The following is a 16118-nucleotide window of genomic DNA, read 5'->3' as shown; positions in this document are numbered from 1 at the left end:
GTACGTATATACAAAATATATGCTCTCTATAAAAATATGTATATAAGAATTTCTCTCTATGTATAATGAGGAATTATATATATATATTGAGGGCTGTATATGTGTATATATATGCATATATAACTGTGGTTTTCCAGCCAGGTGAGGGCTGACACCTTTGTAGTCTTAAGCCACACCAGGGGAGGTTCATGTTGGGCTTGAGGAAGTTTCTTTGCGGAAGGGGTGATTACAGAGTGGAATGAGCTGCCCACGGAGGTGGTGGAGTCACTGTCCCTGGAGGTGTTTAAGGAAATGACTGGACGTGCCCTGGTCTAGGTGACACAATGGTGTTTAGTCAGAGGTTGGATTCGATGGCCTCGGTGGTCGTTTCCAACCTAATTGAATCTCGGATTCTGTGATATATGTATATCGTGTGTGTGTGTATATATATACACGTACATGTATGCATAGGAGCATACACTCCTGCAATAAGTGTACCGCGGTGGATGGGCCCTAGGGAGAAATCCCCATGTGCCCACCCACAGTATGTGTTCCTACCCCTCCTCTCGAAGGGCCGCTTCCCGGTCTTCCTCCTCCTCCTCCTCCTCCTCCTCCCCCCGTGTCTGCTCCCGCAGCTCCGGGCCCCGGCCCGGCGCGGCCAGGCACGCGAACGGCCGGAGGCGTTGTGTCCTTGCGCGGCCGCCGTACCGGCCGCTGGGGCAGGGTGGCGGTCGCCATAGCGACACGGCCTAGGCTGGGGGTGGCCTCGCTCGGCCCTGGCGGCGGGCGGGGCGCGGCGGCGGCGAGGGACGGCTCGGGCCGCCGGGGATGAGCCATGGCCTCCGTGAAGGTGGCCGTGCGAGTGCGGCCAATGAACCGCAGGTGAGTGAGCGGCCGCCGCGGCCTTCTTGGCCCCGGAACCGGTGTCGCTCCCGAGGGGTGCGAGCAGCGCCGTGTCCCGGCGCTGCGGGCGGTGACAGCGCCGTGGAGGCGGAGCTCTGCCGGGAGTTCAGGGGCTCCCGGCGCTCCGCTCAGCCGCTCTGCCCGGCAGGAGCGAGTGCTGCGAGCGCTTCTCCTCCCCGGGAGGTCGGGAAGCGCTTCCCGGGTGAAGCGGAGAGGAGCGGGTCTGTGCCCGGGAAGTTCATTCTGTCGTGGTCCGAAGCATTGCTTTGGTCCTTCCGTAATGACGGAAAAGTTACTCTGGGGAAGCCAGAAAACTCTTAGAGAGGAGGGACCTGCCAAGGATGTACAGTTAGGCTTCTAAAATGTGAAAGAAACCTAGTTTATCTGGAAACAGCAGCCTTTTCAACCTGCTTGAGTGAGAGAGATTGTTGTCTGGTTCATTTGGAGTAATGGTTAAAGGTTATCAGCTTATGCTCAAAATATGTATATGTCTCTATACAGGGGTGTGTATATATATATATATATAAACTAGGCAGCCTGTTGCATTTGCTGTATGGACAGGAATTCATCACCCACTTCCTGAGGTGTGTCTGGGAAATAAACAGCATTTTCTTTCATGAAATACCTGCATAATATGCAGGATAGAATTAATGGTCTAATTAAAGAACCATGTGTGGAAAACGATCCAATTCTGCTGCCAGTGCTCGTCCTCTTGCCTTGTTCTGCAGTGATGTAGCCAGTTCAAAAGAAAACTGGTTTAAAGCACTGTCCCTCTCACTTGATCTGGTTCAGGTATTTAAAACATAATTTGGCATGTTCTGAAAGCTGCTCAACATCTTGTTGTTTTCAGTGAGGGGAAGACAAACCTTATGAAAAGAGAGCTGATGAAGGTAGGAAGGGGGAAATATTGCAGGTTGGTTTTGAATAATTTAGGCAGATGGAGCTGAGTGGTTGGGGGTCTGGGCTGGTGAATAATCTTGTCACACCCTCTTGCATCCCTCTCCCCTCTTCCTCAGGTCTAACTTATATGGTTCTTAAAAAATTTAAAAATTATTCTATATGTACACTCCCCTTTTCCTTCAAGAATCTCTGACAACAGTTAGGATAGGTCTTCAGGATATTAATAAGATTTATGTGCAACGTTTTGGTAGCATGGAGAAGTTTTTGCAGGAGGACCGTACCTATGATCTACTAAGAGACAAAAGAGACACAGAAATGAAAACATGTGGCAGATGATTGTGACAGGCAGTGGAAACACAGACCTGTGACCTGTGAGTGGAAGTTTGCAAGTGTTGTAAAGGAATATCAGAGACCCTGCACCTGGTGTCTCTGCTGCATGCGGGAGGATAACTTGGATGGGGCTGGATCTGAGCATACCAAGAGAATGATGAAAATGGTTTGTGGTACAGTGGAAAAGGGAGGCAGAGGCCTGGCGTGGCTCAAGGGCCAAGCTGAGAAAATGGTCTTTGTCAGAGGTGTGTGGCAACAATCAAACTTGCTCTGAAAACTGGTGTCTGACAGTGCAAACTGTGAAGAGCCTACAAGTTTAAGTTGCTCAAACCTCGGAGTTTGTGGGATGGTGTCAGATATTCCTGAAACGTTATAAGGAAGCCGGATTTAGTGCCCTGGGATGTTGCTTTTTAAGTACTGATTTTTTTTTTTCCAGAGGCACAGTTGTGTTTGGTGTGGGGTCACTGGTGTTCTGTCTGTCAGTCACTGCTGGGCCCATTTTGTGGAACTGAGATCCTAAACCTGAGAGGATCCAATGGTTTTTCCTATTGCAGTAGGAAAGGCATGGTGAACTGTAAGGCAGGAGCAGTAATCATATTTTTCTTAGTGGTTTCTCAGAATTGTTGGAGTTGCAAGTGGCCCCTGGAGATCATCTAGTCCCAAGGCAGGGGCACCTTGGCAAGTGTTCCTTGCCCATGTCTTCTCTAGCTGTGCTCCCTTTGCCTTTTTGGGTCCCTGGGGAATTCTACAGAGGAAAGGCCTTTGTGCCCATTCAAAGGAACTTTACAAAAAGGTGTTCATTCTCCAGCACTTAATTTTGAAATCCTTAACATGATACTGTATGGAGTTAAATTTAGTTTTGTAAAGTTTGCTTTGGTTTGTTTGAAGTCTAATAATATAATGCAGCTCATTTCGTGAGTCATTTTTAATTAGTGAAGACGCAGTTGATGAATGGTTATAGGAAGACTCCTGCATTCTGGAGCAGTTGCACCGTGTGGTGTCACAGCACTGCTAATTGTGTAATACGTCATGAACATGGATTTTGGAATGAAATGTGATGGGGAGAGGGTTGTTTAAGGATTAAGGATTCTGTTCCTTAGCTAACACTTCTTTTCTTCTGTGATTTATTTTTTGTCTGTTTTCTCTGACTTGACCTGTAAAGAATTTAATTTCAGTGGTGGTTTTAAAAGTCCTTAACAATTCTTTTTGAACTAACATCCCAAATTGCGTTATACAGATATTACACTGAAATCTTTTGTTCATCTCTGCGTAATGTAATAAAAATATGTCCAATGGCATTACAGCTACTGCTTTGAAACCAGTTGTAGCATGAACTTGTAAAGTTCAGTTACTTGGTGTGTCCATCTGTCATTTGGTTTCCCTCATTCAGCACTGAATTGCCATGGCAGCCTTTAGGTCTGTGCTTATAGCTGTAAGTTTTGTAAAGGCAGCAAAAACCTGCCAGCTGGCTGGAGCCTTGGGTTTTGTCATCCGATAGAAATCAGCAGGGAAGTGAGCTTGGGTGTTTGATGTGTTGTGCTTTGGCAAGATAATGGATTTGGGCACCGTGATTTCGAAGGTTCATTTTCCAACACAGCCACTAGAAGCATTCAGAAGATGGGATTGGTGAGAAGTGCAATCAGATTTGAGGCACTACTTGCTCACATACTGAACAGATGACTTTAGGTGACTGGTCATTACTTGCTGTCTTGTGCATGGTGTGAAATCTGGGATTCTGATAAGCCTCACCTAATTCTGGCTGGTTTCTATTATGATTAGCATCTGCACAGTTCAAATAAATGCACCGCTTTATGTTCATCTGTTCAGAGTTTTTAAAGAAGGAGTAGTGTTTTCTTGCTTCCATCTCGTGTCATGTTTCTTCTTTATGTAAACTGGAATTCAATTAGTGTTCCAGGAAGCCACTTTTATACTTGTGTCAGTGTCTTGGTTTGAGACAATTTAAAGAAGAACGTGCTGGAATGAGTTGTCTCCTTTAGGATTCCAATAAGAAAGGAATAGCAATAGAGGAAAGTTTAAAACCCACCGTTTATCAACAAACAGGTAGGAAAACCAAAAGTAAATAACTTCTAGTCCTCACCACCCCAGTGGAACAGAGACAATAGGGTGTCAGGAAGGGCAGGAACTTCGTGGCGCAGTTCCAGCAGCAGAGGAAGGTGCCATGGCTCGGCCCATGTTCCCAGGGCACGGCAGGGGACAGCGGGCACGGCAGGGGACAGCGGGCATGGCGGGCGAGGCAGCGGCGCTGGGGACAGCTTGGGCTGCAGGCCCTCGAGGGGCGTGATGCCTCCGGCTCTCGGGCAGGAAGCTGCGGGATTCGCCCTCAAGGCAGCCCAAAAATCCACCGCAGCTTTTCCAAGCCGAGAAAAAAAGAAAAAGAAAGGATAAAACTCCTTGGCCTGAGCAAACATTGAGCCGCCCCTGAAGCAAACAGAACCAAGTGCAGAGCCGTGGTGCCAACGTGGGCAGGCAGCTTTTACAAAACTGCCAACTTCCTGCTCCCCCTGCAAGATACAGGAACGATTTCTGGGCTCACATGATGATTATGGTTATGGATCACCCCAAGACAGTCAGGATCTAACCATCTAAAATACGCCAAATAAGAAAAAATGTTTTGCTACTTAGTAGAGGAAATACCAACTTGATTCTTCCAAATGCTGCTGCTAATTCTTGCAGCTCTCAATTTCTTACATCTGATAGCTCTGTTCTGTTTGGCTTTTAATTAATGAAGTAATAGGGGGATGCAAGCTTTTCCATATTTTTAACCTTGTTTGTCTGTTTCTTGTATTTGGATAAATTAATTGTTGTATTTAACTGGCTGAAAAAACTGAATGAGGGTCATGTGCTGTCCTCACCTGCAGAGATGCAGCTGACATCAGAACATGGGTGTGCACTGCAGTAAGTTCTTCTCTGTGCTTACCCAGTGCTCTTGCCATTTTTAGATGCTCACTTAAATGAATTGCCTAGTTTTTTTTCATGGGTCTCTTCGTGTTGGAACCCTGGTGATATAATGAAATAGAAATTCTAATTTGATTTCATGTTTAAATGATCAGGTTTTTTTCTCCTGCATGCACACTCTCCTTGGATTTGTTCTCCAAGCAGAAGTGACCAATGGGGATGGCAGAAGTACCTGTCAGACCCTGTAGTGCTCTATGTGGTTATGTAGCCATTCACACTTATGGCATGAAGATTAAAAGCTTTTCTGTCTGATAGTGAGGAGACAGAAAATGTTCTATTGCTCAGAGACAGCTTTTGTGTAACTGGGATTTGTTTGGGTTAAGATCTGATACTTTAATCCACAAATAGAATCTGTGTGATTATTCATTAGATATAAGGTTGGCCCTCTTGGATAACTTCTTGGTTATGCCTGTAAGTCTAAGCAACTGTTCTGCATGCAGAGCTGGAGGCAGAGTACCTTGGGAAATTTATGACCAATATCTTATCTTTAAAAATAACTGCTTGCACAATCTGGGCTGTAGTATTAATAGCAGAGTTTTCAACAGCTCAAGTTAATAGAGCAGCGCAAAGGACAGATATAAAAGAAGTTGTTTTGCTTTAAAAGGAACTTGTGACTGGAGTGTTTTTGCAGCAGTAAAAAGAAATAAACAGGTAAACCGTGAAGAACTAGCTGACTCCCTAATTTCCATTCTAAATGTTCCCAAGTGATTTAGGTAGGAACTTACTGGGAGTATGAAATTTATAATTAAATATCCATGCTTTTTAGAATTGAGAAGAGAAGCAAAATCATGCATGGAAAATGTATTATAAGATTGTCAATGCAGGGAAGAGGGAATGAATTTTTGTCTCATAAATTACAAATTGAAAGTATGAGTTATTGTATATTTTTCATTTTCAAGTTACTGTGTACATTTTTAATTTTTGTAAGCTTATGAAGAGTGTTTTGATAAAATGTGTATACTATCACAGATGAAGTGAGGAAGAATGGAGAGATTAGAAGGAAGGACACTCATAGCTCAGTATCATATCTGTCTCTGAAGTACATGGGGAAATTTTCACTGCATCTGTTTCCAAACACTGATTGCTTGTTGTTGCTCTTAAGAGGTGTCCAGAGTGATCTCAGATCCATAACTCAGAGCTTAAATATGGCCAAGTGTTGCAATACTGTCACTTTCTTAACTACTCTACCAATGAGGATAAGCATTTATCAGCAAGCTGAGTTTGCTATTTCCTCTGGTAGCTGTTTGAACTTCCATTTCCGTAGTGGTGCTTGTCATTTGATTTATAGTCCTGTACAGTTTCTCTACTATAAAAATAAGTTGAAGATCCTTAAGGATAGGGTGAGGCCCTGGTGTGCCTGGGGTGAATGTGTATCTGTCTTGCCTCCACCTTTTTATGTGGCTGAGTTTGAATCCAGTAAAAATTTACTTTGATGCTGAGTTGGCAAGGTGAACTAACTGTTCTGAATGTGGCTTTTTTACCTTGCCGCATTTTGTGTTCAGAACCTTGAACATATTTAATGACCTCTGGCAGATTTTTCCTTTTTTTCAAAACAGATACATTTTCCTCCCTGAAAGTAAACTATGCAAATGTGTACTGTAAGTCCTTTCATCAGTGTGCTGCTTCTGTTAGCACTGGGTCAGTGCATAATGGTGTAGACTGATCTGAATTCTTAAATCATGTAAACTTGATACTAAGAGCACTTGAAAATTGAAAGAAAAGGTGTTCTTAGTTTTGTTCTACATCAAGAAATGTTTTTACTTTCTATCTCTTACCTTGTCAAAAGGAACCAACTGTAGGAAAAGTTCTGTTCTGCAGTGTGGTCATGAATCTTCTCAGGGTAGGTCCTCTGCTACAGGGAGGAGCAGAGGAGCGAACATCAGCCTGACAAGGTCCACGTCATCTCTTCTTAATAATTGCTACCTAGTACTTGTTCAGTTGTGGATTACAAAGTGAGGAATCTGATCCATGTTTTGTCCTGCAGGTGAAGTGACAGGATTTTTGTGTAGCCACGTGTTCAAGGTGTAAAACTTGAGAGTAAAGAGAGGTGGGTAGGACATGCAGGTGCACCTGTTCTGCAGGGACTCTTGGTCCCTGGTTTTGGTGGTACTTGATATCAGACGTAGTTAGAATGCGTTCTTTGAGAACAGGTATCAACAATATACTATGACATAAACATTTGTGGTTAGGTAAAAATGCCCTCAAGGATTATAAAGTCTCAGAGATGGTAGTTTGGCTGTTGTTATTGCTGTCTGTAGTTCTGGAATGAAGATGCAATTGAGGTAGCAGTGTTTGCTTGGAATCATAGGTGCTGTGTGTTGTGAGGGTCCTTTAAATGGTATCTCCACAGGTCATATGTTTGGGAAGGGGATGCACTAAGCTGGATTATAAGGCTGTAGACAGATAATCAAAAAATGAGGAAAGGCTGAAAAACCTGCTGTTGAAGCAACTCAAGTGGAAGCAACAACTTGCTCACAGCAGAGCATTGACTTGAAGGACTAGAAAATGATTAAAATAACAGCCTAGTGGCCTTACAGAAAAGTCTTGGTTGTCATATATACGAATAAGAGCTGTCAGAAATCTTATAATCAGTCTGTTTTAAGGTGCTCTTTTTTGTGTAAGAGTAGTAAATAATGGTAGATAAATAGTTCAGGTCTGTTTATGTATGAATGGAAGAAGCAATTGGGAGGTGAGGAAAAAACCAGCCAAGTTATTTTGCTCAGGAGTTTAAGGAGAATTTTGCAAGTGTAAAGCAGAACAATTGCTCTTCTGAAGAGCATAAATTGAAGGTGGTCTAACCATGTGTTTGGTAAGGGGTGGTAAAACACAGTACTGGACAGCTGGGTTGAGGAGCAGGGTCTGAGGAGAGTGTCCTTTGCTCAAATAAGAAGTTCAAGTCAAATAGAGCAGCCATCACCAAGGATGAGAGGTGACTAGGAATTTGGGTGCCACAGGTCAGGATATTCTAGAGAAACTTGTTGGATTCTCCTTAGGCTTTTCCATGATGGCAAATGTCAGCAGTGCTCAAGGGAGCTGAAATGTAGGGGTTAGGGAAACTTAGGGAGCTTAGAGGCTTAGCAGTAGAGAATGCCAGCACACTCTGGTGTTTCTCTACAGTTTGTCACCTGTGCTGAAGTACGTGGTCTTTGAATGTCAATGACCTGTTTTCCTCTTCTTTCTATGCCCTTCTTCTTGGAGGTTAGTTTTTGAAGCTTTTCTGCTTAGATGCAATGGATTTGAATTTAGGAATGTGCTGCACTCTCACTCTAATCCTTGTTTGCAAACACATTTCAGAGCCAAACACTGAAGCTGTGGTTGGTGCTTCCTCCAGCAAGCCCCAGTGTTAATATCTCATAAAATCCTGTTTCTGCAACCTTATCTGAATTGCATTGGAAAAGATCAACAAAAGTGATGCTAGTCCTTGATTCAAAGAATATCAAGCTACCTGTGTATTCTGTGTTATGACTACCAGAATAGGTTAGGAGATGCAAATCTAGACATTTTCAGGGCTTAAATACGGAAAAAAGAAATTAAATACTTAGTTATGGCTCCTTTTTAATATCTCCGGAGTAATGGAATGAAGTTAATAGTGGATCAGCTTAAACAGTATCTAAGGAATTACTGCTGCTGAGATAGTGCAGGTTGTGTAGGAATCTCCTGAGGGGAATGAAAGCTCAGGCAGTTGGATAGAGCTAATACCTTTTAAGAAAGTCATTAGAGGAAATCTTGCATCAATGGGAAGGTGAGACTAGACCTGGCTGACTGTTAAGTAGCTCCTGTGCTTGCCATTCTATCTCAGACCTCCTCTTCAGTGTTTTTTGCACGGCTTTATACACAGCAGTGAGAAAAAAAGGGATATGCAGTCTTTAAAAGTGGATCTTGCTCTTTTCAAAGATGGAGCAGGAAGGAGAGACCCCAAGTACAGAGTTTTGTTCTTGTGTGCGTGAGCAGCAAAACTGGAGCAGACTTGTCTGCTGTGGAAGAACTCCAATGAGTTTCAGCCAAGTACTGGATTCCCCCTAACTGAGGAGTAAATAGCTGGGAGTGGCAGTTAATTGTCAATAAACCATCAGAAGTCAGCTGAAAGCCCACTCATAGCCTCTGCTTACATGTGCCTATTTTTCTGTCCTCCTTAGTGCATTAATGGAAATACTTCAGAAGTTTTTCAGGCGTGTGCATTTGTCACAATCATTACCTTGTTCTGTCAGTCTCCCTCTACAGCGTTGAAGAACAAAGACTTTCCAATGCCTGCAGGGCTGGAGCACAGTGGCAGCATGGATGGATGCATGTGAGGCAGAATATTTTGACTGGCCTCATTTACAGTTTGCAATCCCCAAAACTTTCTGGTCTGAAGCATTATGAACTTAAAAGCTTAATTTTAAAATAGTGTTTTGCAGGTCCTTTATTTTAGTATTATCAAACACATTGCCAGGTTACCTAGGCATGTCACATCACTGAAATGATGAACAATAAAATCCTTTTAACTCCTGCTTTTTGTTGAGAATTCCCTGAGACCAGAAGAAAACAAGGTGAATAAGTCTCTCTGAGTTGTAGCTTTCCTGATGAATTGATGTGAGAGAAAGGGTGAGTCTGTTTGTTTTTAAGGCTTTGTTTATTTGAAATTAAGACTAGTTATGAAATAAATGGGATTAGCACTCAGCTCTTCTAACCTAATAGAGCCCTTGGACTTGAAGTATCTTAGACGTCTGAGTGTCTGAAAGGCAGGTATTGCTGGGGAGAACAGCTGATTGAAGAACAAAGTACTCGATTTTGCAGAGACCATGAGTACAAAGCCAGGGTCATTTACTGAGAGAGGGTGTTTCAGAATTGTTTAACAGAAAGAGTGCATAGATGGCACTCAGCATCTTAATTGCTGATGGGCTGAAGTTCTTATTGTTGAAGAGTCAGACACTTCAAATATTAGTTTTATGAAGACTCTTCTCCAAAGAGTTTTTGTTGTAAATACAAAGCAATAATGGGAAGCAGAAACTTGGAGCACACCCATAATTTTTCTCTGTGCTTATACATTTGGAAAGATATTTGTACTCAAGATAACTGAACTCATTTGTAGCTCAATCCAGATTGTTTCTGTGTGTCTCAGTAAGGGAAAAAAATGACAGTAGAAAAGCCTTATGGATTACTTGAGGAGTTAAAGAGCCATGAAGTCAGACACAATTTTTTTCTCCCTTGAATTTCTAATTTGAGGACTTCCTCCTCCAAAAGACAGGGGCCCTGCGGGGAAACTGAATTTCTGACTCATGTTTTGCTGTACACAAAAGGTTAAGACAATACTGTCTTTGACTTGGGATAGTAGGGATAAAAGAACAAATTGGAAGAAACAAGATATTAAAATAAGTACACAAAGTATCACATGGGCTGAAATCCAGGAGTCCTAGATAACCTTCATGGTGGTATAGTAGTTACAAGAGAATTCCAGAATGTCATTCATATCAACGGTTGAGTTTGAGGTTATATTTTATGTTGGGTTTGCCAAAGATGGCTTTCTGCTACATTTTCTTAAAGCCTGCTATCAGAAATGTGTAAGAAGAGGATTCACATGTGGCTATCTCACACCTTAGCTGTGCAGGACTAGTTCCTGCTGGTAAGACCATTCCTGAATCTGGTCAGCATGCAGGCAAAGCAGGGAAGTTACTGCTGGGGTATTCTTCTAATTGAAGATTAAACCTTCTCCAGGTTACTGGGAGATGATTGACCATGGTGTGTGTAGATACAATATAAGTTAGCTGTTGTTTATGATATAAAAATTTGCATATGTGGCCACTCACCAGTTGTGATCTGTGTTCTTGGGAGGTGGAACTACCTAAAATACTGTTGTAAAAAAAATTAAAAAGCAGGTCAGGTACGTGATTTAATACAGTGATCAGTCTGTATGTGTTACTGTGAGTGTGCCTAGTTTTCCCAAGAACACCAGATATTGTTTGGCAGAAGACAGCACAAGGACACCTGTATGTTCATATTTTAGGAGCCTTACTGTAGTATATTAAACTGCTGGCTTTCAGTGCTGTTGGTAAAATTTATTCTTGTGGCTAAAAGTGTTTAATCTAGGCTGTCCTTCATACAAGAACCAATATGTGTGTACTAGTATAGACTTAGAGATGATTTCTATTTCATGGCATACACAAGATTTCCCTTGTGTCACTGGATTTATTCTTCTGGTTTCAGCTACACAGTGGAGAAAGTCCTGGGACTAGCAGAACTCTCTCTTTTAATTCTTTTCAAAACTTGCCTTTTTTTTTAAAACCAGTAGAAGGGAATGGGGATGTCATCATAAATCTGCACTAGCAAATTATAAAGATTCTGTTCATCAGAAAACCCTATGCCCATACAAAACATGCTTAAAATAAAAGATTCTCCTCTAAAGTACCAGATGGGTGCAGACTTTGTTTCTTACTGAGACAAATGCAGTCTGATCATTAGAAAGCTGTTTCTTTCAATTTCAATCCCCAGGAGTTTTTCCTTCTGTTGTCTGGCTGAAAGTGAGGTGAAGCTCAAGAGCTGGCACAGCTCATCTGTCAGCCAGCCCGGGCTCATTTAGGACTGTTGAATCTTTGGCTGATGTGGGCTGTCTTTGACAGCGTAGTAGAGATCTTGAAGATAATGAAGATGTGCTGTCAAAGAAAATGGGCAGCTGTCAAGGAGCCTCCAGAGCTCTCCTGAACGAGGGGAAGGCTGCCACCCTTGCCAGCTGTCCCTGGATACCCTGAGGGCTCCTCAGTCTGGAGGACTTGTGGCTGGTTATGCTGCTTGTTATACAATGTAAAGGTGTTAACTTTAACGTGTTAGTGTGAACACAGCCATTTAATTATGGCCTTGCAGCCATATCAGTCAACACCACGGCATCACTTGGAGATCAGGATTCAGAGAGATTCGTTCACCTTCATTCTCTGTTGGTCTCAGGGAGCTTAGGATATGCTGTGCTATTGCCTGGCTGTGGAGACAACTGTGATTTTCATACAGGGTAATCATGTAGTACCAGTGACCCAAACCACAGTGGATTTCCAGAATGGTGTGACCAGGTCAGATTGTTTGATTTGTTCTGGTTTTAGGTCTCAGGCAGCATCACATTGAAACTATTTGTTATTGATGTTTATGGAAAAAATTAACCCAAAAAACGATCAAGATATTTTATTTACCAGTTTTTTACTGTGCCTAGGTATTGAATTGCATTTTTTAAAAGTGTACTTTCTAGTAAATGATTTGACAGGCATTGAAGATGTTAAAAAAAACCAAACCAAAACCTCTGACAGGAAAAAGAAATTGTGTGGTACTTCAGATTTTAACAATTTTGCTGTTCCTGTAGTTACAGAAAGTAATGAAGAATTTCTCATTTAGGAGGGCTTTTGCTTGGTTTTTAAAAGCATACAGTTGAATTCATGTTCCTCTCTTGAATTACCCCTGACAAAGGAAAGTGCTATTGGTCTGTGTAATTTGATGGGACATCAGGGCAAATGCACAGTTACTGTATCATCGAGGTACCAGAAAATGAAAGGTTCTTTCTGTGACACACTTCGTGCTTGTTTTTCAGTTAAACTTACCTTGACTTCTCCCAGTTAGAAACAACTCTCATGCTTTCACTTTGTGATCCTAGAAATACATCTTGGTACTGGACAAGAAGAATGATAAAGCAGGAAATAACTAACTTCGTGCCTAAAATGCAAGCATAAGCAGAAGGAACTTTGCTGAAAAGAAAAGCCATTGAGCATGAGTTGCTTTATGAACTTTCAGACTATGTTTTTGAGTAGTTGAAAAACAAAATAACACATTTGCTCTTCAGTATAATCCTCTTCCAACAGATTTTCCATTAAATTTCTACAGTCCAATGTATTTCCAAGAGTATATTTTACAGACCACCTGTTTGAACACAGGTGCTGTGCAGACAGTTCAGGTAGTGGCTGTGTCCTTGGCTGTGCAGCCTTGGAAGTTTGCTGAAGTGATGTTTTTAAATGCTCTTTGGGAAAACTGGCACTTTCTGTCCTTTTAGGTTTTTCCCTACCAACCCATGGATGAAATGCATCTCATTCTTTCTGTTCTCTTCTGAGGTGTGTTTGACAGCTCATTACAATCATTCCTGTAAAGGAAGTCATAACACCATGAATTTTTAGTGAGTTAAGCTATAATAAATGCTCTTATGTCTGGATGGTACAGAATGGATTAATAAAAAATCACTTTTTTAATAACTTTCCATTGAAGGACCTTAAAGGAAGGAACTTAAAAATGAACTTTGAAAAAGACAAAACAGATTTTGCAGGTCAATAATAAAGCTTTTTCTAAAGCTTCCTTTGTTGATTTATATTTGAGGTCACAGTACTTTATCACCTTTTCATGCTCCTCTCCCTTCTGTGGGAGGATCTTCAAAAAGTTTTGGAGTGGGTAAGACTTAATGATCAGGGGTCATTGGAAGTTGCCTTGAAATCTGGAGATACTGCTAATATTTGGCTGTCTGTAGTATGGTTTCAACTCTCCCCATGGAGATGCAAAAACTGCTCTGGCCTTTGCCCTCAAAATAAGCAGGGAATGTAAGGGAGGGAGAGAAAGAAGTTGGACATAGAGGTACCTCTGTTGGAATTCTGCCATGTTTTGATACAGCTTCTAAATCAGCTTCAGTTTGGGCAGTTTTTCACAACTCATGTTTCCCCTGTGAGGAAATTATTAAAACTTGGCTTAAGTAATCCATCTAGCAAGTCAATTGCAGGAGAAGACTACTAGTTCTTTTAAGCATATCTGGTACTGTACTTAACATTGTTTTATATTGAAGTGCCAGTATTATCTGAAGTAGTTTTTCTGATCCCCCCTCCCCTTTCCTGCTTGGAATTAATTGCTGGATGACTAGCTGAATTGAGCAATAGCAGAGGGCTAATTACAGCACTGGGCTGATATATTTTCTGGTGTCTGTGCCAAGAAACTTGCCTGCATGATCACTTTGTCATTTGGTTAGGGGCCATGGGATCACAGGTCATAAATTTCTTTTCCCTTGTGATCCTGAACTGCACGTGGTGTACAGTGAGAACATCCTGGAGGCTGTCCCTGAGCGCTGCCGTGTGAGCAGATTTGGCTCAGGAGGGAAGCAGGATTTCTTAAATCATCAAAGCGTTAATTGTGAACCAGTTTTGGCAGCCGGTGCCTTTATGTTGCTTTGTGATGGAAGCTGGAATTTGCAGGGGCGGGATCTCTGGCTCGTGGCTGGAGCTCGTCTCTGGGTGAGGTAGGGCAGGTAGCTCCTGTGGGTGCTGGTGGAGCTGCAGGGTTATCCTAGCCCTGAAGGGTGCCCAATTCTGCAATACAGCTGTTCACAGCCTGAACCTTGTCCTGGGCTGACCTTATGATGCTGATATCCACATCGTCTCTCTTTTTGCTCAGAAATGGATCTTGTAGCTTTAAGCCAGGCCCTGAGAGCGAGCGGTGGAATTTTTTGGCGCTGTATTCAAAACCGAGATAGGAGTTCAGCTTTCTCCGAGCTCGCGGCAGTGCTCTGAGTTCCCCGCTGCAGAGAGAGAGAGGAAAACGGGAAGTTTTCGTTGCTTTTTTTTTTGGCTGGTTTTCCTCGTTAGCTACGGCAAGAAAGGTTTTTCCCGGATCGGTTTGGTCTTTCTGGAGAGTGCAGAGCAGCAGGACAGATCCCCGATCCCCCGAGCTGCTCTGCGGCCGGGGCGCGGGTCCGAACCCGAGGGCCTGAGGGAGACCGGGCCGCGCCCCTCGGAAGGACTTCTGGATTTGCCATCTACTCAGAACGAGAGGTTTCACTGTTTAATATCATTCATTTTCTCATGTTTTTGAGTACTGTGCTTGTTAAATAAACAGTTTGTTCCGCTTTTCTCCAAGGAGATTATCTCCCAAACCGGTTGGGAGAGGGGCTGCTCAATTCTGCCCTTTAGAGAAACAAATCTGACCCAAACCACGACAACCTTTTACTGAGGAGGGAATTTGCAATCAGAACTTCGTGAAAATGGCTTGGCCCTGATGAACTGCATTAAATGAGTCTCTGGAAATAACTGGCATCAAACAAGCAATTGTTTTTTATGAGATGCTCTCAAACTCTGTATGTGTACAATAAATTATGTGCATCTGTCTCGTATTATAATGAAGCTTGGGTATTTGATATTTTTTCCTGACTTCTCTCAGGCTGGCTTATTTATTCTGATCCTAGTATTTCTGGTTTTAGGTTGTCCTCTCACTACCCCTTCTCATTCAAATATGCAAAATTCTGTTTATGAATTGTATTATTGGCTAGCGCTTTTCAAGGTCCTTTTTTAAACTTTGAAATCCTCATTCTTTAATAATGTTTAGTAACATTATTAGCATTATCATAAATTTAATTAGTTTTGACTTCTCAGAATTTTGTGTAGTTCATATATGGATGTTATACTTTAAACATTTTGTACCAGTACTCCATTATTGAGTAGCTTTAACAGAGTAATAGGGAGAGCTGGCTAGGCCTGGGAAAGAAAGCACTGTCATACTTGGTTATTTCTTCTTGAACACCTTAAACATAAAGAAATAAAATGTAAAAAAGCAATAATTCTGTCCCAAGGTTCTTCCTGCCTAGAGTCCTTACAGACTTCCTAGAAGAAGCAAGTTGCAGTTTATATTTGAAAGATATTTTTATGGTAGGATTGACCATTTAATTGGGCCAAATCACGTATTACACTCTTGCTGAGCAAATAGCTACAGACGGATAGGGGCTGAGGAAGAAGAGGATGACTGGGAACCTTCCTCAGGCTGCATTACTGCAATGCCAAGATCTATTTCCTGCAAAAAATACAGCTGGTTACTTTTCTCCGTTCCCCTGTTTATTATCTGTGGCTGTATTTTGGAGTTTCAGTATCTCAAGTCTTGCTCTAGTAATCATAAGGCATGCCTTGAAGTTTTCCATGGTACATCTAAATTCAGTTGTATAATTAATGCTGTAATTATGACAATTTTCTCTTTTATTAGCTTAGAAAATAACCTAATGTGTTGATACTTAATTAAGTGCTTTTATTTGCCTAATCTTTATTCATTTATGTAGATTT

The 16118-nt window shown here is 42.1% G+C and overlaps 1 protein-coding gene across 1 annotated transcript in view; it reads left to right on the top strand.

Annotated features, from left to right (window-relative positions):
* Positions 1 to 710: 710 nt before the first annotated feature.
* The window catches only part of KIF16B (kinesin family member 16B), a 128268-nt gene continuing 112860 nt past the window's right edge, over positions 711 to 16118 (top strand). The window contains exon 1 of the mRNA XM_063391547.1: positions 711 to 861. Within this exon, the coding sequence (XP_063247617.1) occupies positions 815 to 861 (47 nt within the window). The 5' untranslated portion in view covers positions 711 to 814. The remainder of the gene's footprint in view (positions 862 to 16118) is intronic.

This window comes from Prinia subflava, chromosome 2 (assembly GCF_021018805.1).
Source record: "Prinia subflava isolate CZ2003 ecotype Zambia chromosome 2, Cam_Psub_1.2, whole genome shotgun sequence".
Classification (NCBI taxonomy): Eukaryota; Metazoa; Chordata; class Aves; order Passeriformes; family Cisticolidae; genus Prinia; species Prinia subflava.
Note: the sequence above shows the minus strand (reverse complement) of the source record. Positions and strands in the feature narration are given on the sequence as shown.